Source organism: Aythya fuligula, chromosome 6, assembly GCF_009819795.1.
Source record: "Aythya fuligula isolate bAytFul2 chromosome 6, bAytFul2.pri, whole genome shotgun sequence".
NCBI lineage: Eukaryota > Metazoa > Chordata > Aves > Anseriformes > Anatidae > Aythya > Aythya fuligula.
This window is the reverse complement of record NC_045564.1, coordinates 39,071,087-39,097,667: the sequence shown is the minus strand read 5'-3', so window position 1 is coordinate 39,097,667 and position 26,581 is coordinate 39,071,087. Positions and strand designations below refer to the sequence as shown.

Genomic DNA, 26,581 nt, shown 5'->3' with positions numbered 1-26,581 from the left:
GGAAAATTTAGAAGTTTTGCTGAAGTGTTGAACAAAAGGGAACATTTCTAGAAAAGCACATAGGAAACCACAAGAGATTTATGATTATTAACCCAAAAGCGTATCCAATCATTCTCAGTCTATTATCACCTGTTTACAAAGGAAAAAGTGACAAGTTGGTCACCTTTGAACTAGTTAACACTTAAAGAACAAGGAAATTGAAATAAATAAATCTACCACTGCTGCAACTGCTTCTGTCTTGGCAAACAAATCAGAAGCAGTATATTCATGTTACTTTTCAAAGCTGGAGCAATGGAAGGTTCTTCCTGTGAGACCTTTTCCTCCCTCAGCCCAATCACTGAAAAGGAAAGCCAACACCAAGCAGGAAATTAAATTTTCAATGATCTGATCACCCACTTCATCTTGCCAATTCAGCAACAATTCTAAATTCAGTAGTGTAAGGCCTGTGCTTGTGAAACACCAGTGATTCCCAATAATCTAGAATTTCATCTGGAGTAGCTGGCAACTACCTGCCTTTATATTTCTCCTGTAACTGCTATGATGTTGCCTTTCCAAAACAAAACACCATTGTATACATGCAGCTATTAGAAGAAAAAAAGGCTAAAATACATTTCAGCTTTAATATAGTTAGTCTTCGGATTTCCCTGCATTCAAAAAGGCAATCCAATACTAAAAATGTAACTTAAGTTGTGTTAAGAGTCAGTCCTTCTCTTGATTTTCACCCCCAAAAGCACGTCCACTAGTGAGGCAAACAGAATAGCTCATCCTGGTAAAAGAACTATCCTCCCCACCCTCCTTTAAGAGGGCGGAGGTGGCGTAGTTTATACTAATTAGGGATTTATTTTCATGTTTAAAAACGTAAGCTTTGTCAGAAGAGTACAGACAAAGCAGTAGTAATCAAATTTTCTTTGCACTTCTCAATCACTTTTGGTGAAAATGATGCATTTGTTTCCCTAGAATATAATCAAGAGATTTACACAGCTGTCTGGCAATTTTGTCTCAATGAGGAGAGTGTTCAGAGTTCAAGGGACATGCTCTATTTTGATAACAAGGTTGCCTTATGCTGATTTGTGATCAGAAGAAAAAGAAACAAATGGAGAGGTTATATAAAATGTCTTGTAAAGTTAATAGGCTTATTAATTACTGAAACTTTGTATATTGCAGAATCACAGAATTGTAGGGGTTGGAAGGGACCTCAAGAGATCATCAGGTCCAACCCCCTTGCCAAGGCAGGTTCAAAATATCTATGCCAAGTGAGATGTCTTAGATATGTCTATATCCATGCCACTATGGTGGACATTGCTTAACAAAGTCGTTCAATAAATTTATGTACTTATTTCAGAACTACTGCAGTAACTAGTAGTTTTTATTAGGTTAAAATCTTGTACAGCTGAACAAGTAATGATAATTTTTTTTTTCCTCAACTTTGGTTCCACTCTAAGCGTGTCTAAAGCAATGAATTTAAGGTGTGGCAGCTCTATTGTACAAATACAGATCCACTGCAAATAAAAAGAGAGATTTCTGAATAAAATGAAGTTAAGCCATAGTAAACAGCATATTAGTTTCCATTCAAATTTAATAAAGTAAATAACTGCACTGGAAAATATTCTGTCCTGGGATTTGTGCCATACAGGAAGGGCGTTGAATATGTCAGTGTCTGTCCATAATTAATATCAACAGAAAGAATACCAGAAAGCTAAGGTTTGGTTCTTAGTACCTTCAAGTTATTATTTTCAAGAGCGAAGCATGATTTTTATCCTCCTCCCCATTCCACTCATTTTAACATGTCTACACACTTCACAGAACTAAGCTACATTTAAGTTTGCATTTCAGCAACTACTAAAACACAATTTTAGTCGTATTTTTTCCTTTGATCAGAATTGAGTTGCTTAATATCCATAAATTTGAGAGTCTTTTTTTGAATGAAGAGTGGAAGAGATTTTAACCTCCTTTTTAAAATGAGGAAATATTCCATTATCCATTTTTTTTTGTAAGACCAAGATAAAATGTTTCCTGGGTAGGAAAGGGTATGTTAACGAATGCTTTTATATATATATATATATATATAAATATATATATAAAGGCATATATTTTAATCAATCCAACGTAAATAATGCTGTCATAATAGTATGTTCAGCTTAAGCAATTACTATTGTATTAAATTTCAAAAAGCATTTCTGGACAGTAATCACAGTGGTAAGATTATTGGCTGGTGAAATTGTTCCTTATTTCACTAGGAATTATAGCGCTGTCATTATTACAGTGCTGCTCATCATCTGAGCTACCATTACAAGCATGTTCTTTGTCAACTGCAAAATAACATGGACTAATGTAAAATCACCACAAATGTACTTTAAGCAAATGAGTTATAATTGACATTCGTGATAAGCTAAAGCAGTGCAAGATGTACTGCTGTTTTCAGATGATGAGGTAGCTCAAGCTCTTTATAACCAAGTTGACTGTGCTTACTCATATCTTGATGGCCTCTAGCCTTAATAACCTTAACATTGGAAGCTCAGTTTCAAAATCACTGAGAAATTATTAGTCTATTACCAGCTCAAAAACTTTTGAAACTAGTACTTGGTCATGAAAAATTTCATTGCTTTGCAGTAAATTTTCATTTAAGACTAAGGGTCCCATGGGTATGAAACTTGTTTATATTCAGACCATATGATGTAATCATGTTTTATTCTGTTTTTATTCATGTTTTATTTTGTTGCAGTAAAGTGAACCCTTTCAGATACCCCCATTTTGACATACAAAATGCACTATACTAACAGTAGGAAACAAATTTCAGAAACAATGTTTCTTTCCAGCAATGCAAAAAAGACAACAATTAATTCTGAAATGCATGCTGGATTTCTGAATTGCTAGAAGCAAGGCATATACCTGTTCCTTTACAGAAGCTAAAATGGTAGTGGCAGTAGTCTCTGGTTCCATGCCTGTGACTGTGGAAGTTTCCTGTGCTGTCTGTGGCAGCCCATCTTCCACCAGTGGGGTCTGCTCAGGGGCTGGCATCTTGCCTGCAATAAACAATATTTTTAAATAGTTTACATTTTCAGTCAGGGACATTTAAGTAAATACAAATTTTCAGGATTATAGATTTTCATCTTCCTTTTAACACCTTTCCAAACTTAACCAAAATAGCAGAGAACTTCATACTACACATATCAGCATATGTTCCTATTATTGTGCTTCACCTTTACAAACTGAAACAGGAATGTAAAGAGCAGGCAGACGTTACCAAGCAGCATGATGTTTAAAGATTATTTTTAAAATACTATCCTGTGGAAATTACCAAAAGTAGCAAAGTCCAAGATGCGTAAAGAATACTAGCATTAAACATCAAGAAGACACAGAATCAAGGTTTATATCATGCATAGAGGAATGACATCTAACAGCAGAGTGTTTTGCTGTTGGGAGCAAACCAAAGAGATTAATTATAGTTAATGGTAATAATGCTTCTAGCGCTCTTTAAAAAAAAAAAAAAAAAAAATCAAAGCAGTAAAGTTATAACCATTGTCCTGGGCTATGGGTAGCACAGAATGGATAGACAGGATAAAAGTTTGAGAATCCCAACCTTCATTATTGTGGAGGCAGCACACACTAACAACCCCAGTACATGTAAAAGAATAAAAATACAATAAATAAGGAGTTACTATTAATTAATATTGCAGATTGTTATGATGTGTTTAATACTTTGAAAATAGCACAGAAGCGGTATTGATGCATCTCCTGCACACGTACCAAACTCACTTCCTTCAGAAAAGGAAAAACTCATAAGATACAACATTACAGTAATAAAAACTTAGATTTTCAGAAGCAGCTCAATATTCTTAGAGAAGGCACACAATACGAACAGTAGCTTCCTTCTCTTCATTTCACAAAGAGTAGCTTACACTGCAAGCAGTCTACGGGCTACCTTCTGGGACGGAGAAGGAAAAATCACGCGAGTACCACACTGCTGTATATCAAAGCACGCGAGCTCAGCTCCTTTTCTTTCTTCCCTCACGTTACCACCTTCCAAAGGGATCAAACCACAAACAAGGCAATATAAAGATGGTTATGCCAGACGCTGTCCTCCTCCCAGACCAACACAGGCAAGCCCAGGCTACGTGTATCTTCTTCTCCCACCACGCCCCAGCACCCTCAAGGCCCCAGCAAAGCCTTTCGGACCCAGCCCAGCCCCCCCGGCTCAGACTCCGGTCTCTGAGGGAGAGGAGGCCCCAGTGCAGCGCCATGCTGCCGGCCTGCCCGCCGGGCCCTGAGGCAGCTCCTGGCACGGCACAGGGACCAGCCATCGCCTCCACTCATCATGCTCAGCTGAACTCAGCCAGTGCCACGTCTGGGGAGATGGAGCCGGCTTTCTCTCAAAGAGCGCAGAGCTTACGCTTGGAGAATACACAGAGTGCTATCACACGGTTCGCGTGTCACGTTTCGTGTGAGCCTGCACGCTGAGTGTCTGGTGATACCTATTTTTGAAACATTTTCATTCATTTTAAGCTTGCAATACAATGGTAGCCAAACTAAGATTTCCTAAAGTAACCTTAAACCTGGCATACATCTAAAGCTCCAGAGACCCCTGCTTCTAGAAGAAAAAGTTAAACAGCATTAAAGAAAGCAGAATAAAAAACTGCTCCAATATTTATGTAAGTTTGAAGAATTGAAGTGGCAGATTCAACTTGAAGGCTTTGGAAAAGAAAAAAGTAATCTTTTAAGGCTTTTCTTGCAAAAATCAACTCTTTCATCAAGCCATAATGAGCAAAAGAATCATAGATTATGTTTCACTTCCCTGGGTCATACCTGGATTTTTACATCACTTTCCACCACTCTTTTATGACAACAACTCAGTGTTTCAGGTTTCTAAACAGACTGTTAAATTTGCTAGCATATCATTAAGTAATAAAACTACACATTCAAGCTTTCCCTTCACTTGGTAAAATTTATTAAGAGATCAAAACGTCAAATCCCAAACGCCCTCACAAGTTACAGAGGGATGCATCCCTTTGTGTCCTGACCTGCAAAGGAACCAGCGCAGTGTCCCTTATGTTCAGAACTTCCAGGTGAGAAACAAACACAATTAAATCACAGAATCATGGAATGGTTTGGTCTTAAAAATTACTCTTTATTCCAAAACAACAACAACAAAGGAAATTCACGATTCACTAGAAGAGCTGCAGTGAGGCAGATTTCATAGAATCACAGAATGGGTTGGGCTGGAAGTGACCTTAAAGGCCATCTAATTCCAACCCCTGCCATGGGCAGGGACACCTCCCACCACTACACCAGGTTGCTGGTGTACAGCTACACCCCCTCCAGCCCCCACAACTCATCTGTAGTAGATTTCTGTAGAATCCATTCAAGGAAACATACACCTGGACTAGTCGAAAAGTATCGTCACTTCTCTGAACAGAAAATATACCCAATATTGAGTCTCATAATAACACTCAAAGGAAAACCAATCAAATTAGTTACTAATGAAGATGTCAGTGTTAAATGTACATCTGTCTCAGTGTTAAGAGGTGTACTTAGAGAGCTGCACCTTCCCAGACAGGCAGTTGTTTTAACTGCTGTTCCTTCAATTAACACATTTCTTGGCAAAGTTACTGATTTTCTAATCTTGGTATCAAGATTAGACAGCTGTTGGCTTTGATCCTACAGACACTTGGGTAAGCACTGAACCTAACTCCGAGGTGTAAACTCATTCACTCCGGCTGCCTGCTGAGCTCGGGCGATGCAGTGCACAAATGGGATGATGCTCCCCACAGCCCAGCCCAGTGCCTGCCACCATACCTCCCTCAGGCACACAGCTTGAAGAAAGCAATCACCTAAATTCCCAACTCCTATTCCAAATTTTGAAATTCTCCACTTAAAAGCCAGAAGAACAAAAGCGGTGACACTAGCTCTAGGCTGGATTGGCTGCATTTACATTTTCCATCTAGAAGCAAGCACGCAAGAGAAATAAAGCTGTTCAGCTTGAAGTCTGTAGTCTGAAATAACCTACACCAATGCTGAGAAGAGCAGCCCTTCCCTCCTCTTTACTGTGAAAGCTCACTCAGATGGTTTCGTGAAACCACAAAGTGAGTTGGATCGATGCAAACCAAGCCACCAAAAACATTCCAATCAGTTTGTGGCAGAGACCATCTCTTCAGGCAACTGCAAGGATTTGCTCGAGGAAATCTTTAACCACCCCTTCAGAGAATACCTGTTGCCTCCGCCATGCACACTTAGCTCATCAGCCCCTACCACACAGAAGCACTAACTCCTGAACACCTCTCAGATGTTCTTTTGTACAAAGGCAGCAGACTTGTTGGCACTCCAGCACAGATGATGGGTCACATTCACCAGGTTTCTTTAGTAATTTGCCTATCTTGGTATTCCCACTTGTCCTCCAATCATGCACTGAAGCCGCAGTTGCCAAAATGGGTAATTCTTTCTCTTCTGTCTGACTGAATGGTCAAACAGCTGCAAAGCAAATAGGTCCAGTGAGTTATCTGACACAAAGCTATGCTATGTTTCCTCCCGTGTGTGTGTGTGTGAGTGGAGGGAGTAGGATGGCGTTTTTCTGAACCAGCTGATCTTGTAGCCATGTGTAATCACTGATTAAATGAAAGAACCAGAATACACAGTTGAAGAGAAAGAAGAAATGCAAGAAATCACTAAATTGAGGGGAGGAAGCCACACTTTAATTCTTCACTCTAGCTAGTCTCTAATCCCTGCCTTTCACTGCTCCTGCTGTTACTTTCACAGCGATAGCCAATACATTTGCCAGCATTGACTAACCCCTGTCCAGGCAGGAGACGGGCAGGAAGCCAGAGACTTTTCCAGTTTCCCTGCAAGACATCAGAAGTGGCACTTTTTCACATCTTCCTTCTCACTTCATTTCATATCCCTCTTGCCTTCCTTATGCAGAGGATTTTCCCAATTTTTCCCCCCCTTGCCTATGTTCCAAGCCTCCCAATACTGACCTGAAGCCAGTAATAAAAGCCACCGAAGTAATTTCTGCTGAAGAGGTAATATGATTCTTATGAACACTGTTGACTAGAGTAGGATAGACTGACAGTACACATGATGAGGAAAAAAACCCAAGCAACGTCTTATTAAAAATCCTTGTGTGTCTAGCTACAAGTTTAAATCAAGCAACAGGAGTAGATGAGGACATCAGAGCTACTTCATTGGTACAGAAGAAAAAAGCTCCAATAAACCAAAGCCAACTTGCTGGGACATGGACATATTATTTATTATACAATTAAGTTATTCATATAAATCCGCACTTAAGTGACAAGGCACATTTCAGCCTCAAAGACTTTTCTCTTTTGATCCTTTGCAGTATATGTAAAAATTGAAAACAAAACTAGGCTTACTACATTTCCACAGTTTTTAGATGAAGACCCAATTAAATTTTATCTGATTTTATGAGTTACTTCATAGACATGTCAGTACATTTCTAGCTATGAGTGGTTCACGTTAGCTCCATCCTGCTACAGGGATGGAGCGCTGCTCGCCCGTGCAGTAGGCGGTGATTTACATTCTCCAGCTTGGTGCAACCAAGTGACTGAGCTAAAATAAACTGTGTTATGTCTACCAGCCAGTAGTTATTTGTTTGGATGAAAAGACAGCAGATGACAACTTATCCACTTGCAAAGATGACACAAGCAATGAAAAAATGGATTTTATGGATCAAACACAAAAAAAAATAGTTTTAAAATTTCCAAACACAGCAAGAGTCAAGATCCTTCAAATATCACACTATAGGCTCAACGTTTTGTTAGGACATGACCTTTCTAGATGGACATGGGTAGTGCACAAGCTTCGTACACATGGACTTAATTATTTGATGAAAATAGGGAAGTAAATATACTATCTGATGAAAATGTGGAAGAAATCGACTTCTAAAATGACAGCCCAAAAAAATACCTGCACAAGTTGCACAAACAGCTCCTTGGTAATGAAAGAAACCTACGTGCAACTGACGCAGTGCCTGAGAAAGGTGGGAGATGTGTTTAACTATCTTATTGTGAAAGGTGGTCTCTTCATCATCCCCTTTTCTTTTCAAAATACATTTTTCCCTCCTTCCTTCCATGTCCAAGCGCAAAAGGCAGCTGGTGCTATATCCTTTTAAAAATGTTTAAAAGGATTACCCTAGTTTTTGGCTAAATGTATTTTTGTTACAGCTCCTAGTACAAGACAGCCCTTTTTTTGGCCGATGGCAACATACTTTCACTTCGTCCTAGTGAGCAGGCAGGATTCTACATCCCCAAACATCCAGTTGTAACATGCTCGCAAGATTAGTATTTTTATAGCTTTCAAACTAACCATTCAAAAGAAGAGATCAGACAGGTATAGCAAGACAACCATTTTGAATAAGTGTATATTTACGATCATAGCCTTCAAGGCCTGAGGCACCATTTGTAGCTCACCTTAAAAAAAGAAGAATCTTTGTCATCTGAAGGATGTCTGGAGAGCGTTCACGTTTCACACGTGTAACACAGAAGAAGCCATTCGGCAATAAGACGACCTTTCAATAATTAAGTCTACAAGGCTCCAGTGCCTTAAAGAACACACAAATGACAGACCCCAAATCTGAATCTTTCCTTTGGACCATCCCAAATCTGCATTGCCCTGATCTACCAGAATATTGGAATCCACGGCTATTTAGAACATCAGGCAGTAAGAAATAACGTGAATTTGTCACAAGAAAATTATATCAAATCTACCTAATTTTGTTTTTTGACAAGAGTGCTAGAAGAAATACATCTGGGATATAAAGCTTTTGATGCTGTCATGTGGCCTTCTTACAAGCAGCCTAGATAGCTTAGGTGAACATATCGTGGGGGAAAAGGGGCAAACAGAGTAACTTGTTAAAAGCTGTAGTCAGAGCAGCCGCTAGTTCAACTGCATTGAAAGGCACGAATTGTCATTCCATCACAGGTCTGGTACTGCCTGGACGTGGTTAACTAGGGTAATAAGTGGGAGCCAACACCATTATTAACACTTTCTAGATGATGGCTGCGGTCCAGGGAAAGGAGAACATCTATTGCTTAATGGTAGGGTCGGCATTCAGAGATCATGAACAACAGAATCACAGAAAGGATTGGGTTGGAAGTGACCTTAAAGGCCATCTAATTCCACCCCCGTGCCATGGGCAGGGACACCTCCCACCACTACACCACATTGCCCAAAGCCACATCCAACCCAGCCTTAAACACCATTTTCTTACCAGGTATCACACCTTATCCAATGATATTAATAATTGTGTTACTCTCTCTTCTAAATAGGATGCTGGGGTGCCTCTTCCTCCTTTCCAAAATCAGACAAACTTTATTTTTATACTTCTTCGTAACTACAGATAACACAACAATTAAATGCTCACGCTTATGATTTAAATAAGCTTGATAATTAACATTGATATATTTAAATTAGATAATCTATTTACCACCAGAAAAGCTAGACTTAGTTACACTGTGCTTTAACATGAAGCTCAAAATAAGCGTTTTAAAACACAGCTATCAAAACCAAATCCTCTCAGTAACATAAAGTAGCTGGAAAATTACGCAATTTTAAGTCTTGAAATTCAACAACTAATTACTGGTGAAGGGGATTTCCATTTTCAAAACAGAAAATGCCTGCTCTTGCTTGCACTCCACAAGTCCAGGAAAACATCAATATAATAGCTCAGGAAATGCACTCAGGGATGACAGCAGCAGAAAAGAATGCACTTCCAGACTTGCAAGATTGCTATTTCATATAATGCTAAAGCAGTAATTGTAGTTAGAGGCATATCTTTCCATTTTTAGAATGACTTACTTTTGCTTTATAAAAAATATATATACAACTTCTGATAGCTGAAACTTGAACGGAGCTTTCTGAACACTGCAAAGAAAGGAACAGCAAGTGGCTGACAGGAAAGCACCCCAACCCAACCCAACTCTGAATACACATCAGCAGAGAAAAGTGCTAAACACACTCCTACTTGAAAGAGAAATAAACAAGAAACACCCCTGTTACTACACCACAGGAGCTGAAAGTGTTACACTTATTTATGCTAGGCAAAAAAGGAAACACTTCGTCCAGGAGTCAGTTATCTCCTCAATATCACAGGCAGCAGAGGAAATTACAGATGTTAACAGCATCTACCTAATTGCATTTTGTGCTTTGCTGTTTGGGAGAGAGATCATTTCAAACCCAAAGTTTTTTAAATGAAGCACTCAGCAAAGGCATAGAAGAGGTTCGACAAAGGGTTTAACCTCTTTACTTTTTCTTTTAATGCTCACCTAATTCACTCTCTCTCAGTGAAGTTCGCTTAGGACCAGACAGGTAAAGCTGCAAACGACAGAGCAAATGTTGTCTCAACATGCCCAGCAAAGCAGGGGCACAAGCAGGGGCTCAGAAACCTGCTTTACACTTCTCTTGGTTTACAGGACTGTACAGAGTTCCACTGTTGTTTTTTGTCAAACGGAAACAATAAAAACTAAATTGTTTGCATTATATACTCCGCACACGTCTGCACATAAAAGATGTTATTTGAAGAAATAATTAAGAAGTTTCTCAGTCACAATGGCAAATACAGTTTATAACATTTTTCTCTACAGTAACACTGCTAGTTAACTCCAAGTAGCTCTCAACACACCTTCTGATGAGTGCTGTTAGAATCTTTTTTTATACATTTTAAAAATAGATTTCATCGAGGCTATAAACGCAAACTTCAGAAGAACATAACCAAATACGGAGAGGTAAACATAGGCACGCTCACACCGCCTCGTCCCGCTCTTACCCGGCTTTCATACTGATGCTGCTGCTGCCTGCCAACATCCTCCTGCCAAGGCACAGGAAGGATTTGCGCCAACAGGTTTGTCAGATACATGGAAAAAGCCAGACGTCCCTTAACTTGCACTTTACAGTCAGCTCGGGATAGCGCTTGCTCACCGCTGAACTGACGGGATAACGTGCCCGTGCTGTCCTGCCTCGCTTCGGTCCTCGGCCCAGCTGTGCCAGCACTCAGCGCCCCACGGAGGGGCACGGCCGGCCGGGGAGCCCCGGGGGGAAGGCCCCTCACGGGCAGGTGCAAGGTTTTCAAATGCGAGGTCATCGCCATCGCTACCCCTATCCCCAATGGGCACAGGGAGCATAAAGCATTTATCTCCAGGAAAACCTCGTGGTACTGTTACATGCCCAAACGGCCACAGCGGGTCGGTCACTGGCTGCATACTCGCTGTCACCAGCTAGCGCCTCGCCAGACCTTGTTATCCCCAAGGAAACAGGAAGGCTCAGCACCCACATCTAATGCACTTCAGATACACCACCGGGATTTGCGCAGGGCATATTAAATCTCACAGCCAGGAACGGACGTGTCTGGCCTCGAGGTGCAGCGCAGGGAACAGGGCGTCCTCACGCCCTGGCTCCCCAGTGCCACCTCAGGCCACCAGGAAAGCTGCTCGGTGCGGAGCGGTGCGGCCCGGCCGCCATGCTGTCCCCGTGAGGGGCAGGCCGGTGCCGCTTCACAGTGCCGCACCGAAGGAGGACTGGACTTCCCGACTCCTGGCCAAAGCACCCCACAGGCAAGACACTTGCTACAAACGAGCAGCTCTATGCTAAAGGTAAATTCAAACGGCCAGATTAAACACGGTACTCTGTGGTAGGCAACAAAATCAAACGCAGAGGTCCCTTCCAACCTCAACCATTCTGTGATTCTGTGAAAACTTAAACAACAAAAACAACCAACCCCCCAAACACTAAAATGCTATTTCAACTTCTAATGAAAGTAACTTCGTACGCTGCTGAGACACTCGAATACTTCGAGTGAAATGGGTAAGTACAATTTACATTCACCACATGCTGCTGCTTTGATTCACCAACGTTGAAGCTTAGGACTACAAATCCTTGATCTAGATTTTGTTTATAAATGAAACAAAAACAAATCGGGAAAATGAAGACCAACAGATGTGTACTAGTCACCGTGCTACAGACCTCAAGCTTTTTCTTACCACAGCCTTAAAGCACCAACACTTAGTGCTTAGTCATTAAACGATACATACCAGTAAACAGGGAGATACTTCAGAAGCAATGTAATTTCCTTATTTCTTAACTTATTGGCCAGAAACCTAAGAGGAAAGCTGCTGTAGAACATCATACTTTTTTTTTTACAAGAAATGCCATACGTTTCGCAGATTTGTACAACAGTGTCTTCATGAAAGTGAAAAATTTTACTTACTGGGGCAGCAGTATGACCTTCAGGTTTCCCACTGAACTCTGACAAACTGATGACCTAACTTCAGTGATGGCCTATTTGCAAAATATGGAGGACTTGGGTCTGTGCCAAGTATAACCCACTCAAAATGAAAAAAAAAAAAACAAAACAAAAAAAAAAAAAAAAAAAACAAAAAAGTTTTGCTTAATAAGCTACTGACTCAGTGTCTCCACAAAAGACATTTTCGTGGTGTTTCCAATTTATTAGGTATAAATTCGGTCCAGCACTGAATTTTAAGACACACTAGCCAAAGAAAAATTCCAAAGATAGGAATAGTCTTGTTATCAGCTTTCAACTTCACAGAGAAGTCATCTCTCTGGAGACTTATCTGTAACTGGTCATACAAATGCATTCCTTTAATTGTGAAAGGGCAAACCTTACAGCATAACCATCAATGCATTTTAGTCAATCTCCAACAGCAGAGAAGAAAAAGCTGCTTGTGGCCTGTAGCCACTCTAAAACTTTGGGGTGGAAGCTATATCAGAAACAAATACTCCTGGAAACTTTGGTAAGATCCAGCTTTTCTAGACTGACTTATGCATGAATAACCATCATAATGGTGGAGTGCAGGTATTCATTTCATAGATATGGTAACTAAAGAGCAGCTAAACCTACAAAAAGATTATTTACTCAACAAAGGTGAGACTGAAAGGTGTAAGAAAAAAATCAGTTTCAGAAACAGCCATGGACCAAGTTGTTAACGACTGATTTAACATGAAAGGATAATTGAAGCAGGCAAACCTGTAACTGAAGTTACTCGACTTGAGAAGAGCAAAACTTGTTAAATAAAAAACAACACAGTTTCCAGCTGAGCTGAGGAGAGCTGTCTGATGCTAGTAAAACAGACTTTTTCAGCATCTGTCCACACTAGTGGAAGGGATGACATTCACACAAGTATCTGATGCACACATAAGGCAATGAAGAATTTGCTATCTGGGGTGTATAACTATTTTAAAACAGGTAAAAGTGAAAAAAGTAGAGCACTCTAGAGGAGAGAAGAAACCTGCAAGTCCATGAAGTTTGAGAATTGTTTTACAAGTCAAATAATAACATAATGATGTGAAAGTTACAGACAAATAAGTGAAAGACTTGCTAAAGCAACACAGAAATTCCATCAGTAACAAAAACATGTCTGTCCAGAAAACATGCCCGGGTGATACCCTAGCAGGTACTGTTATGATCTTGACAGTGGACTCTTAAAATAGAATCACAGAATACCCTGAGTTGGACATGACCCACAAGGATCATTGAGTCCAACTCCTGGCTCCACACAGGGCCACCCAAAAATCAAACCCTGTGTCTGAAGCATTGTCCAAATGCTTCTTGAACCTCCGACAGGCTTGGGGCCATGACCTGGGAGCCTCTCCCAGTGCCCGACCACCTCTGGGTGCAGAACCTTTCCCTAACCCCCAGCCTGACCCTCCCCGTCCAATCTCCACGCCGTCCCCTCGGGTCCTGTCGCTGTCCCCAGAGAGCAGAGCTCAGCACCTGCCCCTCCGCTCCCCTGTGAGGGGGCTGCAGGCCGCCATGAGGCCTCCCCCAGGCTCCTCCAGGCTATCCCATTAGTATGCCTGATTTAATTTTTCTTGTGGCAAAAAGATACCTTGGTATACAAATAAAATAACTACCACTATAAAGGAAGTCAAACTACTTGAATCACACCAGCTAAACTAGCAGAAAGCAGCCAGCTCATTTGGGCCGCGTTTACAATCAGTGCAGTTCAGGTTCATTTTCTGCTGGAAAATGTTAAGGTCAAAGCATGGTGATTTGCTAGCTTTCATTCCGCGGCAAGTGGTGGGGCCATTTCAATTAGGGAGCTTGAATAAAATACAAGCAAATAGCTTCACACAGTAGCTGAACTTAACTACCAGCGTTATGCCTATGCTTAGCATCCATCCATAGCATTAAAACAACGCCACGTACATCCGGACATCCACAGGATTTTCAGACCCACATGCTGAGGTTCCACACACAGGCTGAGCATTTTTGCTGACCCTTCTGGAGACAGTGATGCACTCATGCCATTCATACACCATCCAGATAGATGGACCAAGGCGTGGATCAGCTGCTGGTAGCTTACAGGGTCCTGCTGGCAAGCTACAACAGCCAGAAACAAACACCAAACCTTCATATTCGGCAGCATCCAGGCCTGTCACAATATTAGCTAAATAGTTTGAAGCTAACCTGCCTAACTTGGCACCTGGCCCCAGGCCTCGCAAGAGATTAAAAAAAAAAATCTGCAAAGTTATTAGTAACACAGACAATCCAGCTTTCTTCCACTTACGACTTTCAGTTGACTTAAAAACAGTGCACTAATACTCCAGGTTTAAAGGTGCAAGTTGACATTTGAAAACAATTAACTAGTTCAAGCCACTGTGTCTCTCTCCACTAGTCTTATGGAGAGACTTCACATTTTAGTTTCACCTGGGATAAAACGGGGATCTCATTCTGTCTGCTCTGTGCACAGTCAAGGTGGCTGAGGCCATAGCAGTTCTAAGCAACCCAAAACACGTAGCACACGAGAAAACCACACAGCTGTAGCTTTGTCATGATGAAGGATAACTTACTTGGGGAGACACTGAATGCCCCCTACCACAGTAAATTTGCACATGTAAATCACTGTTCTATTTGAAGATAAAATAAAAATCTATGCATAAATCCTACACTGTGGAATGTCTGACACCCACATGTTCCTTGATCTAGATGAAGAAGTGATCTTGGCGTTGGCTAGGTGAGACGCACAGTCACTGGATCTCCTAATACACACTGCTAGATAAAACAGGCAACACAGAAATAAAGTCAGCCATTAGTGCCACATCATTCAGTGCTACGAGGTCCACTTCCAGTATACCAGACAAGGTGAATTATATTGAGCACTAGCTCTGCTTGCAAGGAAAGGAAGAGCAGAAAGTTAACGTACACTTAAAACCAAAAAGAGGCAGTTTGTACACAAAGTTGTAACTCTTACAAATTCAACACATTACATCATGAGATACCATCACATTGAACTGCTTCACATCACAGAAAAACAAAAACAAAAAAAACCCACAGCACTAGGCAGGGAGTCTGAACTCCGAAGCATGCTACCCTGTCCATCAGCAAGGTCCTTTGAAAGGCAAACTTAGCCACCAGTGCTACTGCAAATGCACCTGCTTATAAGGGATTATTCAATTCATTAAAAATAAGAAAGCATCATATTTCAAACTGTGGCATACCCTCAGATATAAGCATTGCTCCATCTTGGATTGTCTTGTTTCAAACAGAGCCTGAAAAAGTCCAAAAATCAAAGGCATGCAGAAACCTCAGCTACCTACAATAACATAAGGAAAGTGACATTGCATCAGGCTAGAGGTTCATCTAGCACGATAATCCTGACTGAAAATGGCCTGCAGCAGAAAACAGAACCAGAGAAGTAGCAGTTCTGTGTCCCCAGGTTTCTCTCCAGCCACCAGAAATTATAAGATTCAGCTTAATTATGTGAACTTAATGGTAAAGCAGATAAAAAGTTCTGACTTGCAGTGACTTTTTAAAAGCTGAGTTAAAGGAAGCAAAATATTCTGAAGGAACACAGACTATTAGCTGTTTCTGAGCTTTTTTTTTTCCATATTCTAAAGAATCTTCTTTTAAAACCTTTAAACACACAGGTGCCAGATTCTTGCAACAAAACATGCTGAAGAACAGCAGTTATTCATCTGTTGTCTGTGACCAAAACTTGACTCTGAAACACAGGCCAAGCAAAGCTCAAGTGTTTTGAATTTCAATAGACTATACTATTCCATACGGATCTTCACCTGCTGCCTTATTTTCAGGAATTGAGAAGCCTGTTGACAAGTGGCAATATAAAAAGATAGTGCATTAATGGGAGTGTTAATGAAATAAAAGCTGTAAAAATTAGAAAATTTAAGAAGATTATTTACTACCTCTTTGCTCTCCTTCTGTTCCAGGCTGTATAAATTGCCAGAGCAGAGGCTTCAGAGCTGGTAATTGATTGTTAATGATTGTTAGTAGAGTGACATCACAGGTATCACAGTTAGCATTTATTCTTACTGGGGGAAAAAGCACATGCTACACTTTAATTTAGACTCATTAAGGCTGGAAAAGCCCTCCAAGCTCATCTGGTCCAACCATCCCTTTACCACCAATGTCACCCACTAAGCCATGTCCACCCTTTCCTTAAACACCCCCAGGGATGGTGATGCCACCACCTCACTGGGCAAGTTCTAGTATTAACAGCCATTTTGCTGCCAAGATAAAAATCTCTAGCCTGGATACAATTCTGTGCAACAAGCAAATCATTTTGGTCAGCTACAGGCCATTTTCAAGTGAGGAGGAGGAACCTGCGAAGAAGCTGAGCTCCTGGGCAAGGAGGCACAGAGCAGACACGAGGTTCACAAAGCAGCGTATCACTCCTCCCTTCCTCCAGCACGCTTAAGGCTGCCCACCTAAAGAACTGGAAGGGAGACTGACACGTCAAGGATTTTGAAAGAAAAGCCTAAACAGGCAGGAGGCTGTTTGCTACCCAGACAACAATAATATGCTTTCAGCAAAATGCCTGCTTATTTCAGTGAACCTGGAGGGAAAAGCTTGTTTAGGATCATATAGAACCAATTATTAGCTCAAAGAAATGCAAGAAATACTGAAGAAATTACCCACCTAGCATTAGTAGTTCTTGATTTGATAAGAAAATTCTGTACAAGTAAAAGAAAGTGTTCAGCTGCTGGATCCTAAGATGAAGTATTTCTGAACTGCTATTGTGATGACAAAATGCAGCTGAAAGAGCTGCTGTCATAAGTTTTCATATAGTGACATTTTTTCCTAGAACGCGATCAATCTCAGCATATGCAAACTGCCATTCACAAGGAACAGATAACTTTTATTCCTCTACAGGCACAGCGTCTGCATGGCAAGATACTTTGTTATCACAACACAACCCTAACATAAGCTGGAGAACAAGCAATACATAAAGACGTTATTCAGTAAATACTGGGGGGGGACACAACGCTGAGATGCTGAGGACTTGCAGGCATTCGTAAAAGCAACCAAAGCAGCAATCTAACAACAGCCTTCCACCCGACTACTGCAGAAATGCTGCTGTTGGTGACAATATTTATCTGTACTGATGTATTCTGATATTAAAGCTGCGTGTAAGTTAACCTGTCTACCAACCTGATCTTTTTCCATCAGCCATTTTAATTTGTGAAGTACTAAGTAACCAACAAACGAGCTCTAATTCAGATGATCTTATTGGAACTGTTAAAATTTGAACATGTTAAGATAACATTATACCAAAGCTATACATAAAATCTTACAGTCAATTTTTTTGTAACAAAAACTATCTGGAGTATTAGCAGAGTAAAGTAGTTTGCTGCTGTAATTTGATGTTTGTGTTACTTTGAGATAAAGGGAAGACACAGGAAAAGTCTGGAAAAATGGCACTTCGGTCATCTTTCCTATCTAAAAACAGTTTTTAAAAATATTACATCTTCCTTCTCTATTTCAAATTTCTGTCCCTCCGATATATATTAATAAATATTTACATTATAGGATATATCAGTGTGCTTGTAATACAAGATAATAATATAGCATAATTAACTATATCATTAAAACAGCTCAAATTTAAGTCAAGGATTTCTAAACCTCGTGAATTCTGCCTTTCCTAAAAGCAAGCAAGTTGCAATTTAATACATTTTGTTTTACACCTATTACAATAAAGCAGAAATAAAAAGTCTAGTCATGAATAGCAACAAATAAATTAAGTTTAATAAAAAGTGTTAACCTCCTCCGTTGCACGACTATGTTTTCAGACATCATCAGTGCAGGAGCAACTGACTGAGGGACAGCATTTTTCCTGCTCCATCCTAAGCACACTGGAGGGGCCAAAAATAAAACTCAGGAGCTCATCAGACAAATCGAAGTGCTGCACTCAGTCTGCCGTGCTAATTCAAGATATGTTAAGGTACTGGATACTTACTGGATTACTTTTACATGGTGCATTTTGTGTGCTCCTTAAAAATAACTGGTGTGTTCCAGAACCACATGAAAAAACTCTCTTAGTACCAGAAGCCTGATTACGCCCGCCTGATCCAAAAGGCACCCCACAGCAGGCAGTGTTCTCTACCAGAACTCTGGAACCTGCTGTAAAATTTCACGTCTTTGAACCACAGTCAGTCCCCGTGGCACTCTTACTGTTCTGCAGAGAATTCTAAACAACGACTTCTTGTTTTTAAAGTACCTTCCGGAAAATAATTTATTTAATTACAGTGAAACCTCGCAAGTCTCAAGGTATGCTGTTGCTTGATTTATATTAAGAAACAATAGCAAAACTCATGGAAACTTTGTTTCTTTACTAGGTAGTCAAAGTAGCATGAAAGAAATGGACACCTCTCAGGTCTGAGCGCCAGCCTGAAATTTCTGGGTTTGAGGTTTCTCACCTAGTTTGAAGTATGAAGATGCTCCCACAGACAAGTGGATGTATCACGCCAACCATCTCATGCATCATTATTTTCTGTTTCAGCTAAAATGTAGCAATGATTATTTTCATGACATTAGCCATCAAGGCAAAGCTTGCTACGAAGGATATACAGCAGAAACGGATGGAAGCAAGTTCTGCTAGTGTAGCTTACATTAAGGTTGTATCAAACAAGACAGACCAACAGCCAAGCATTACTACTGGAACACAAGCACCCTGGATGAAGGCATTTATTACAAAAAGACATGTTCTTGGTATCTTCTCCTCCACTTATGACGTTTATCTAACTTTGTCTTTTGGTTTGTAAACCCTGTGGAGCACGGAGTTCCCTCCAGCCCCTGTAAGAGGGTATCAGTTTGGATCAGTTTGCACTATGACAGTACGAGCACAGCTTCCTTTTACAACATGCTATCGTATTGAAACTGTTATTTCTTAATTAAAAACAAAATTGTAAGACTTCAAAAAAAAAAAAAAAAAACAAAGAAAACTATTAAATCATTAAGATCTGCCTCCATATTTATCTTTACACTTGAATACAAGATTTGAATAGGCAACTGCAAAAAGATGATCAGTGAACAGCACCACGTGTATGTAATGTTTGTACACAGAGCTTGTTCAACAGTGCTCAAAAATCACCTGGCATTACGTACAGCATCTTGCTCTTCGTTTTATGAATGATATGAAATACTTTCATTTTTAAGCATGCCACAATAACACGAAAGTCATTTACCTCAACTTATTTAAGAGACTGGTGATTTTTTTTTTTAAGTGAAGTTACTAAAAGTCTGCCATTACAAAGTTAGAGAGTTAATACTAGGGGAGCATATTGTGCTGAATTTCAGCATCCTAGGTAGCGTATACCAGCACAAATAGATCCAGGAAGAATTATCTGGGAATTTATGTCCTGCACTCGCGCTGTAAGAGCCGCTGAAAGTTTCTGAAGGAGAGATGGAAGAAAGCGGGGTGCCCGCCTGCTGACCCAGCCGTGCACGCACTGCGTCTCCACACATGAGCAGGCGCTGGTAAGCTCTGCTCCACAGGAACAGGCGAAGGGAAATGACCATTAAACGTTTTCACCAATCAGGTTTACCTTCGTGACACACAAATACATGACTGTTTGATTCCCGTTACACAATAACAAAACATACTGCCAATACAAGATGACGTTGACCATGTTTTCGGAATTGAGAAGATTTCCTTTAGGAATGCTAAGGAAGCACTCTGCTGCAACCTATTTTTTTTGGCAGGAAGAGGACAAATCATCAACAAACTGGAAAGTCTCCTGCTCCCATTACATTTCTAGCAGAGATGGCACAAGCAAATCACATAAACAAGTTCAGATGTGGATTAGATAATTTCTATTTGAATGCATGTAACGCAAATGCTTTTGAGTACATTTATACATATACTTTAAAAAGTATAGAAGTAAAAAAACTTTACATATACTTTAAAAAGTATAGCATAGATGGCAGCCTATGGCTTTCCAGGACACTCGTGTGCCATAATGAAGTTTGGTTAAGATTGTATAGAGAGAAAAGCTTTTTTTGCGCTCAGAAGCAAACAGAAATGCAGATTTTTTCCAGCAGCTCCCTGCCCGTGTCTTTACAGCTGATCACCACCCGAGAGAACAGCAATGTCTGGCACCACACAGTGCAGCTCCTCCCTTTCCTTGCTTGTTTCCCCAGATCTCTGCTACTTCTTACCTGCCCTACCTGGCACTGAAGGAGTTGTTCCTACCTTCCTGCCTTCAACCCCTTCATTGCCCTCCGGGACACTCTCCCCCTTGCTCCCACTGCCTCTGGAGATGGCTCCAGCTAAGCTCTGGACACTTCTGGACCCGACGGATGCTCTGCTGAGCCACCCAAGGCAATTTGTCCTGCTGCCAGCTGACACGAGTGCTCTCGGGACACACAAATCCCACCAGAGCTTTCCCACTCCGAGCTGTGATGCATCTCCCTCTTAAGGGAGGGGGGACCTGGTGCTCTGAACTCCTATTTACAAATCCAACAAGCAGTAAAGGCTGGCCAATTATACAACCTACACAGTATCTATGAAGCTTTTGCTTTGCAGATCCAATAGCTACAGGGCAAATTTTGTTCACTGCCCATAATTACTACCCCATGGTTGCATAAACAGTAAATACATTAAAAATCCCCCCATTGAGCTGTGATGCAGAGAACAAGTTCCAGCTTGTACATCTTCAAAGGATTTACAACAGATTTCTTTCTTCCTTTAATAATGAATTAATCACAACCCTGATCAGAACGTTAGATTAGCTGTAATTTTGATGTAGGGTTCACGCAAAAAACCCAACCACGCTACCTCCCAGTTACGACACTTAGAGAGCACGTCTTTTACAAGCACAGGGCCCCACTAACTGGGGGAAGGAGAAAAGATTTAGTTTTAATTATTCCATAAAGAACAGATCAATCATTCTCAAAAAGTAATAACTCGTAGTTTTATTCTTTGCACTAAAGTAGCGTTACACCGATTTAAAAAGCCAATCTACAGAAAGTTGGCTGCTCCTCACTTTCTAGTGCTATGCAAGCTCAAAAAAATGGGGAGGAGGGAGGAAGATCCATGAGAGATGACTGTGGAGACATTCTGGAGAAAAACAGCAATTCCTTTCCCTTCTGTAACTATAACACTTTGAAATTTGAGTTGATACAAAGAGTATTTTGCTCTTCTGTTTGGAGGAAAGAAAGCAATAAAAGGGAGAAAACACACGTATATCAGAAGTGCGCCCAATTTAAAACCAACAAACTGCTAAAAAGCCACCCTGTTCAAAAGTACTGAAGCGGTAAGAACAGATTTTTCCCTCACATTCTAACTTCTCCCAAAGCAGCATTGTCTTCATTTCTTCATTTGCCTGTAAGAAGGGGGTGCAATGAAAAGGACCGCAAAGTTAAGGACAGCCACGGGCTCCCCGCAGCCCGCTTTACCCAAAGCGCCTGTATTTACCGCTCCCCGAAGGAGGGCAAGGCAAAGGCAGGCGGCGAACTGGCTGAACTGGTTCGCTACAGTCCTGCCTCCCAGGAGGAGGCACAGACGGGGCTCTCCAGGAAGCCAGGGCTGACTCAGGCGGCCGATCCCGCGGGGATGACAAGCCTGAGCCGCACGTCACCTGCCTGAACCCATGGCACATGCCCGAGGAGCGTCCTCCTGTGCTTCGGCGGCTTGGAAAGCTACCAGAATGCTGTGAGATGCCACGGAAAGAACTTTCACCTCCAGCCTCCCCTTGTAATGATCGTTCTGGGGCCTTCATTATTACAGAAAAAACATCAATCAACTGTGAAACCAAAGCGGTCCTTCCTTCTTCCTGCAACGTGCCTCTTGCCTTCCTTGGAGGGAAGGCGAGCAAGGTGCTAAGGCCAAGGACAGAAAGGGGCAGTGAGCAGGAAGGAGCAAAGGTCTGGAAACTGAAGCCAGCTACAGAGATTTTAACTGACAAGAAGCTGCTATTTTCTTCTGTGCAGGCAAAAGCTCTGGGAAGGTCACCAGAGGCAGTTCTTGGCTGTCCTCAGCCACCTCCTCTCTCCCTCTGCAAACTCTGTGTGAACAAGAGTAAGCGGGTATTCTGCTGGGATCAAGGGGACACCACCAGTTACCCAGCGAGCTACGCTGTACATCAGGCCTCAGGACAGGCAGCCGGGAGCCAGGAGAGCTACCCGAGCCCAGAGAGCCGCTGGTGGCTGCACTGTGCTCAGTTGCGGTCACAGAGCTGCTCCATCTCTGCCGCTACCTGGACTGCTTGCTGTCAGCAGTACTCGGGATCAGGTCAGGAACAGCAGCAAGCAATACCTGCAAGCCATGCCTGCAAAACCTCCGGTTCCAAGTCCGGCTTCCTATTCCCATATAAGTGAAGCTGTGCTAGCTCAATCCCCCTCCAGGTAGTAAACCTTAAATTGGGTCAGAGAGCTTCTGGAGGGTCAGCGCATATCAAAGTCATATTGAGTTGATGCCTCATTTTCACCAGAGGAAAAATACCAACCCAGAAACAAGACCAAAAATTTGTGAAACTTCCAGAAGTTTGAGCCACACCAGCAGGAGTTACTTGCGGAGATGTGTGTGCGCTTTTTATACAAGGCACCAGAACAATTTCTCTGCAGTAACTCTTACAAGCTGCTTCCCATCCAGCGCCAGCAAACGAAGCTACTGTTCCCATGTTTCTGCACGTCCACAGCACGTGGACACAACGACGGGCAGCCCTCGAGGAATGGGAGCGAACGCACGGCCAGGCAAAGCAGGGTCCCGCCTCACAACAGCCGCCTTGGCACAGTGCTCGCAGGGACTGCTCCGGGCAGCTGCTCCGCAAGTAGCTACAGCAGCGCAGCTTCGCATACAGAGAAATCGTAACGTAGCCACTGGCTGGATTACAAGCACTAAGACAGCAAGCGAGAGACGAGAGAAACGCAAAATACGGCTAACTGCAGGTTCACAAGTAATTTTTTCCAAACAAGAATCAATGGCTGTGCTTGATTTTTAGGGGACTCTTCTACACCACAATACAACAGCCACATTTTGGTAATAAACCCAATCTTTGTCATTTATGCTTACAACAACTCTGTGCTGCTCATTGAGATCTTTGAGCCAGTCAGTGCTTTCTTGCAGCCAATAATGAAAGAAAAAAATAATCAGAGAAACGCTTGCAGACATTGCCCATTTCAGCACAGTTTCAAAGACCAAACCCAACCCAAGATTTGGACAGTCCTCCCAGAGCACCATCCTTTGGAATTGCTTTAGCCTTCCACCTGCTATACGTGTATGTTAATAATCTACACGAAATGAAGCAGAATTACATTGAGTTCTTATTTATGTTTCCTGTTCTGTTAGTATGCAGAGTGTTCCTGCCACTGAGGTTTCCTCCACAATACATGCGGATCTCCTCTCCCAAATACCTGACACAGCTTACTAATTACAGTTACTATTATTTTTGCAAAGCGCATGCTAGCGCTCATTACCAGAGATAACTTAAAGGGTATTCTACATGATATTTTGCTAGCAAATGAAGCTGCTCGGAACGGAGTAATTTATCACTACGCTTTCCTTGTTTACATCGTGTAAACATCCACTCATCGTAAAAGGACCCCGCATTAGTGTCGTTAAAGAAAAAGGAGCCCCCAAGAAGCGCGTTGTGCCGTCCGTAACACAGCCAGACCCTAAGAAGAACACGGATCGGAGTATCGCGAGTTGGAGCGGACCCACGAGGACCCCGGGAAGCATCAAGGTCGAACCACGGCGGATTTCACCCACTCGTGGGGGATCGCTGCCTGACACACCTCGCTCCGGCCGCGTTTTATTGCGGATCCGCTGCCGCTGCTGCTGGCACCCATCCCGGCCGCCTGACGAGGCGGGAGCCGACGGGAAGGCAGCGCTTCCACCGCACGGGGCCGGCGGCTGCTCCGCCTCGGCTCCAGCACCGACAGCGGCGCCCCGCAGGCCGCGGGCACGGCCGGGAAGCGGCCGCGCTGCCCCCGCTCGGGGCCGGCCGCGCACCGGAGCTGCCCGTGGCGCTCCCCGCCCCCGCCTCCCGGTGCCGCCGCCTCCCGGGGACAGCGCCGCCACCCCCGGTGCCTGAGGCGTCGCCTCGGGGCCCGGACACACCTCGCCCCGCCGACGGCCGCCTCCCGGGGCGCTGCCTCACACCGAGCGCCAGGCAGGACACCGAGCCGCGGGGGGCAAAGGTCCGCGAGGAGCCCAGCCCCGGCGCGGGAGGCCCGGCGGATGCGGCCCTCCGGGGCGGACGAGGGCTGCGCATCCAAACCGGGCCGGGGGGCGCCCGGAGGCGGGGGGGGGGGGGGGGGGGAGGCGGAACCCGGGACCGCGGCGGCCGCCGCGGTCCCGGGTTCCGCCTCCCCCCCCCTCCCCCCCGCCTCCGGGCGCCCCCCGGCCCGGTGCGCGCTCACCTGCCCCGCGCTGCCCTCCCCCCACCCCCGCGGCCTCCCGCCGGTTCCCCGCTCACCGCGCCGAGGCAGGAGGGGGCGTCGGGCGCGGGCGGCCCCGCGCGGCGCTGCCGGGCCCTACCCCGGGGTGCCCATGGCGGCGGCGGAGCGGCGGGGCCGTGCTGCTGCTGGTGGCGCCGGCGTCGCCGCCGCCGCCCGCTCCGCCTGGCCTCGCCCCGCCCCCCGGGCAGCGTCACGCCGCGCCCATTGGCCCCGCGCGGCGCACGGCGGCGCCCCATTGGCTGCCGCCGCGCCGTGAGCCCGCCAGTGGCGGCGGGAGCGGCGGTTGCCGTGGTTACCGATGCCGTGAGGCGGGCGCGGGAGCGAGGGGCGGGCCGGGCCGGGCCGGGCCGGGCCGGGCGCTGCCGGCGGGGGCTCGCGGAGGCCGGGGCCGCTCCGTGCGGGGCGGGCGCGCAGCCCCGCGGGCTCGTGCCGGTAAGTGCCCGCGGCCCCCGCCGCAAGATGGCCTCCGCCGTGCCCGCGGGGAGGGGGCGGCCGGCGGGAGAGGCTGCGGGTGGGCGGGGGGCGCCGCTGAGGGCCGGGAGCGGGGCGGCGGGGTCCGGCCGGGCACCGAGCGCCGGGCACCGGGGGCGGCCCCCGAGGGTTGCCGGGGCCGGAGCCCCCAGGGCCGCCGGGGCCGGGCGGGCGGAGCGCCGCGTGAGGGTGGCGGGGCCGCCTGGGGGTCTCGCACGAAGCATCGGTAACCGCGGCAGCGGCCCGGGCCGGGTTCGCGGCTGCCCCTCCGTAAAACGGCCCCGTGCCCGCTGCGGGGGGGCCGCTCGCGTTCCGTGCCGGACGGGGCCGCGGGGGGAGGCCGGGCAGGGAATGTCCCCTGGGCTCCTCTGAGGGGAGAGCTGCCGGCCCTGGGCACCCCCGGTGTGCCCGGCCCCCTGCAGCGCCGCTCGTCGTCTGTGCGGGCTCCTGCCGCAGGCACTGCCACGGTACGGCCGTGTGCCGAGCGGGAACACGGCGTGAGAACAGAGGTCCTGCTGCCGGAAAGGTGTCATTATGCTAGTTACGTTAAATGGATATAAAATGTTACCAAGCCACAATAGTCGCCTCCTTCTAGGAATGGGGGGTCCCAAGGAACGATAGGCAAAATGTAGTAAAACGAAGAATAACAAGGGGGAAATAAGGCAAGCGCTGAGAGGAAGGGCCAAAGGAGAGAGGTGAGCAAGAGAACGGGAAACGCAAAATGAGGTCGGAAGAGATGGACCTAGAATAAAGGGGGGAGGAAGCACAGAACCTGAGAGAGCAATGACTTGCGTTAGTCGCAAGGCTGCCTGCACCAGAGGTGTGCTGGATCCGTTAAATCATCTTCCAATCGGTCTAAACTGGTTTTAGCCCATAATTTGGATGTTGCTACGTTGGCCTAGCTTCTGCGCATAACAGCTTTTAGAAAACAAAGAAGCTTACTGGCCTCCCCTGGCAAACCGAGCCGTTTCTGAGCATTATTGTGAGTACAGAAGGCACAGTCCACTGGCAGGCTATGAAAGGTGGCGCGATGCCATCTCTTGGCCTTTCAGCTCCTGGGTGGCTCCAGGTGGACAGCTGCAACCATCGGCGCTGTTCGGAACAGGCCGTTCCACGCGCCCCGCGTCCCCGCAGAGCCAGCGCGCTGCGAGTCCTCCCCGAGGCTGAGAGCCTGCGGCTGGGGCAAGATGGGGGGCAGCAAGAAATAATGGTAAGAATGAGAAAGTCATCTTGAGCCAGTTTGTTTTGGCACAACAGAAGTATGGAGAATTAAAAAATAATATCTTGAGGTCTTGTCAGATTTGCAAATACATTAAATGACTACCGGTGAAGAACAGCAATCTCATTCTAACTGGTATTAGTCATACAGTCATAGCTTTTCTTATTTGTTCTGGCACTCAGAGCAGCCAGTACATTATCTAACTTGACTGCTGTGTATCACAAGTCATC

General features: G+C 44.5%; 2 protein-coding genes across 4 annotated transcripts in view; one reads left to right on the top strand and one right to left on the bottom strand.

Annotated features, from left to right (window-relative positions):
* Nucleotides 1-24,753, bottom strand: part of PKP4 (plakophilin 4) — an 88,435-nt gene extending 63,682 nt beyond the window's left edge. For both annotated transcript variants that reach the window (XM_032190638.1, XM_032190639.1), the window contains exons 1-2: nucleotides 24,679-24,753; nucleotides 2,890-3,023 (exon numbers count right to left, since the gene is read on the bottom strand). In XM_032190638.1, coding sequence (XP_032046529.1) covers nucleotides 2,890-3,018 — 129 coding nt within the window. In that variant the 5' untranslated portion in view covers nucleotides 3,019-3,023; nucleotides 24,679-24,753. The remainder of the gene's footprint in view (nucleotides 1-2,889; nucleotides 3,024-24,678) is intronic.
* Nucleotides 24,754-25,034: 281 nt separating this feature from the next.
* The window catches only part of CCDC148 (coiled-coil domain containing 148), a 61,842-nt gene continuing 60,295 nt past the window's right edge, over nucleotides 25,035-26,581 (top strand). Inside the window, exon 1 of one of the 2 annotated variants that reach the window (XM_032190034.1) lies at nucleotides 25,035-25,093. The gene's annotated coding sequence lies outside the window, so the exon portion shown is untranslated. Of the gene's footprint in view, nucleotides 25,094-26,303; nucleotides 26,343-26,581 lie in introns of those variants that run through there. The other variant, XM_032190035.1, reaches the window with a different exon arrangement.